At 50.1% G+C, this 3,366-nt stretch overlaps 1 protein-coding gene across 1 annotated transcript; it reads right to left on the bottom strand.

The window, feature by feature from the left end:
- RPL29 (ribosomal protein L29) lies at positions 1-2,662 on the bottom strand. Its single transcript, XM_080350406.1, has 4 exons — positions 2,618-2,662; positions 2,302-2,346; positions 1,487-1,551; positions 1-197 (listed from the first exon to the last, which is right to left on the bottom strand). Exons 2-4 carry the CDS (start codon positions 2,336-2,338, stop codon positions 84-86), a joined length of 216 nt encoding a protein of 71 aa, XP_080206532.1. The 5' UTR covers positions 2,339-2,346; positions 2,618-2,662; the 3' UTR covers positions 1-83.
- Positions 2,663-3,366: the final 704 nt, after the last annotated feature.

The raw sequence follows: 3,366 nt of genomic DNA, 5'->3' as shown, positions 1-3,366 counted from the left end.
TTTTGTTACATCAAATTTTATTTTTTAAAAAATGCTGTAACACACATGCCAATAGGAAAACTGATTCTTTGTCTTAAACCGCGTCAGTCCTTTTTCTGCTGAGCAGCCTGCTTGGCATTGTTGGCCTGCATCTTCTTCAGCCCCTTTTTGTTGTGTTTCTTCGCAAATCTCATGTTCCTCAGAAACTTGGGATCAACCTACAAGAACCAGGAAAAAAAAATAAGCCGTGCTGTAGAAAGGACATATGTAAAAAACATGCACTTCTCCAGATTGCTCCAATTATTCCTAAATACTGGCTGTGATTAATTCAGAATTTTCTTCCCAATTTCGTACATCAACAGAATTATTTTAGCTATATAGCTAAATTATTTTGGCCATCCTTTAAGCTAGTAATTTCACTTAATTTCCATAAACAAACAAACCCAAACCCACAGCAATAAATATACAGAAAGGACAGGTTGAGTAAAGCTGTAAACAAGACAAATTTCATTTCCATGTCACAATACATTCTAGATCCTAAGCACCACAAACCAACCCTGGCAGGTGAGCACATACTCCTGTAATCCTGGGGCAAAGACCAACACCATTTCCTCAAGCCTCTCCTTTTTACCTTAAAGGAAAAGAATGCCTGCACAGAAAAGAGCATCTCCCAGTTTTTTTCAGCTAATGGCTGGCTAATGTACCCTGTCATGACTATGACCAGTTCTCAGAGTTATCAGCTACTGTCTCACTGAGAAATATTGGCCATTTTCCTGTAAACAGCATTTTAACTGTCACAAGTATCAGGATTTTGCCATCTCAACTCATAGGCACTCGGTGCCAGAAGACAGGCTTGGAAACTGCTGGGCTCTCTGCAGGAGGGAGCAGGACTGAACCCTCACCGAGTTATGCAGAAGCTTTTGTCATATCCAAAAAGATGATAATCACATCTACAGAGCAAACAAAATCACAACCCTCCCCAAAGCCAAAGTGTCCTGTTTTCACTTTCAGGTGTGGTAAAAGATCTGTTATATCACTCATCTAATCTCAGGAAAAGCAAAACGCTGTCATTTTCACATGTATTACCCAGAAATGCCAATTCCTCTCATCTTCTGAGTGAAATTCTCTGGATTAGTACAATATGGTAAAGTATTATTGAAGGGCAGAGAGATTCAAACCAGACTAGAGCTATCCAACTGCATGTGTTTTGCTTCATCGGAAGCAGCAGTTACTAACACCAACCTGAGCAGCACAGAGACAAAACTGGTCAATAACTAAAAAGCAGTTTTATCGACTTCATAGCAGTTTTATAGATTTCATGTGGGTTAGAAATATCACGGCTGCATGTAAGAAAAGCAAAAGAAACAGAAACGCACAGTGGTTCTGACCACATGAAACACAAGCCTTGGTCTGCAAAAGACGTCAGCCAAAATAATACAAATACTGGATTTTTTTCAGTTAAACCTCCATGGTTTAACAGCCTAGGAATATTAACAGAAATACTCACCCCTTTGAGAGACTCGTATCTATGGGATCTGGGTTTCTTGATGCCATTTCTGTGCCACTTGCGGGCTATGTGGAAGACCAGAAAACAATTTAAATTACCATTTCTGCTATTATTAAACAGCTGCCTTAGTGTTCCTTTAACTCCAGCAGACTCTACCAAAATGATGTGGAACAGAAAGTTCCTATACAAACTAAATGCAAATTAAAGACTCACCTCTATTCTCATCTCTCTGTCCGCTTTTCTCTCAGCACTCTATGAGTTTCTAATCTAAGGATTTCAGGCTCCTCATTAACCCATAATACACCAATGGCGACAGTGCTAGCACAATAAAAGGCCTCAGTCCTTAAGAAATTCAATTGCTCTTGTTCAGCGTTAAAGGGCACCATCGTTCACTGTGCAACACCAAGCAGGACCTACTTGTGAGCTCTGTTGACCTACAGCATCGATGACAAAAGCCCCTAACAGAACCATTTTACCACTGTGGCCATGTTAGGATGGCAAAGTACCACGGGCTGAATGCCATTCAGGAACATGCTTAATTCAAACATACGAAACTTGCTGCTTTTAGTTACATATTATTTCTACATCGAGCCCATTCAAGCCCCCACCCTTGCAGAGCCCTCTTTCCGGGGCACACCGGCCCACCTCGCACACCACCACCCCCTTCCCCCCACACCTTATCTCGCTGCAAAATAAAATAACGAAGCCGGAGCTGCCACAGCGAGCAGCTCCGAACAGCCGGTGAGAGCCGCTCTGCGGGTGCAGCCTCGGCCCCTCGGGCGAACCCCTCCCCTCCCCGCCCCGGCCCCGCTTACACTGGTTGTGCGTGGTGTGGTTCTTGGACTTGGCCATGGCTGCACCTGCGGGACAAGGACACACCGCTCAGCGGGCCGGGAAGGCGAGGTGAGATCCGGCCCCACTCCCCCAAAGGGGCTCTCCCGCCATGACCGGCCGCGGTACCGACCCCGACCCCCCCCGCCGCCTCCCCGCAGGGCCAAGCTCGGCCTTGCCCCCTCCCAGCGCGGTGGTGCCGGCTCGGGCGGGACGCGGGGAACCGGCCGCCGCCACTCCCGGAGCGCGGATGGAACCGGATTCCGCAGACGGAGCCGCACTGCGCGGAGAAACACTCACCGCCGCCACCGGGCCGGAAGAGAAGGGCGGGCCGCAGGGGCTGCTGGGAAATGGCGCCGCGGACCGGAACCCCGCGCCGCTCCGGTGCGCAACGGGAGCTGCAGCGCGGAAGGTTCCGCCGGCAGCCGCCCTTTCTGTGCCGCCCCGGCGGCTGCGGCCCCCGCTCCCGCCCTGGCCCTGCGCGTCGGGAGGGACCCGCAGCAACAGTGCCCCGCAACACCCGAGCCCCAGCAACGTGGCGACCCCGGTCCCTCAGAGACACGGTCCCTCAACAACACGGTCCGTCCCAAAACACGGCCCCACCAACATGGCGCCTCCCGGGCCGTGCGGCGCAGGCGGGTGGCGGGGGAGCCGGCGCCGCCGCTGCGGCTGGTGGCACCGCGCATGGCGGGGGCTCGTCTGCCTGCCCGTCCCGCCGTGCTGCCGGGCTCGGGAATGCGATCGCACGGGGGTTGTTTTCTCCTCAGCAGATTCATTAAACGCTGTTCATCTCTATTTGCGTGGCAGACAGGCTGTTGCAGAAAGGCCACAGACGGCTCTGTTTCCAACCTCTGACCTTTGGCAGCTCTGGCAGTAACACCCCTGAAGAGAAGCTGCTAATTTAATGTATACTATGATTAAGTTATAAAAGACATAGCCATCATTAACCGATTGACGTTATAAATGCTTCCTGACCACCTGCAAAACGAGGGGGTATTTTGCAAGTTTCAGATCCTTCTGCATGACAAGAGGGAGACAGAAGATTAAGT

Source organism: Nesoenas mayeri, assembly GCF_963082525.1.
Source record: "Nesoenas mayeri genome assembly, chromosome: 10".
Classification (NCBI taxonomy): Eukaryota; Metazoa; Chordata; class Aves; order Columbiformes; family Columbidae; genus Nesoenas; species Nesoenas mayeri.
This window is presented reverse-complemented; position numbering and strand designations above follow the sequence as displayed.

Bases quoted from the DNA above. Each gene is read 5' to 3' on its own strand.
- RPL29 (XM_080350406.1), bottom strand. From the start codon at position 2,338: ATGGCCAAGTCCAAGAACCACACCACGCACAACCAGT. The intron at 1,552-2,301 runs GTAAGCGGGGCC...TCTTCCACATAG, and splicing joins CCACACCACGCACAACCAGT to CCCGCAAGTGGCACAGAAAT. The intron at 198-1,486 runs GTGAGTATTTCT...TGGTTCTTGTAG, and splicing joins GATACGAGTCTCTCAAAGGG to GTTGATCCCAAGTTTCTGAG.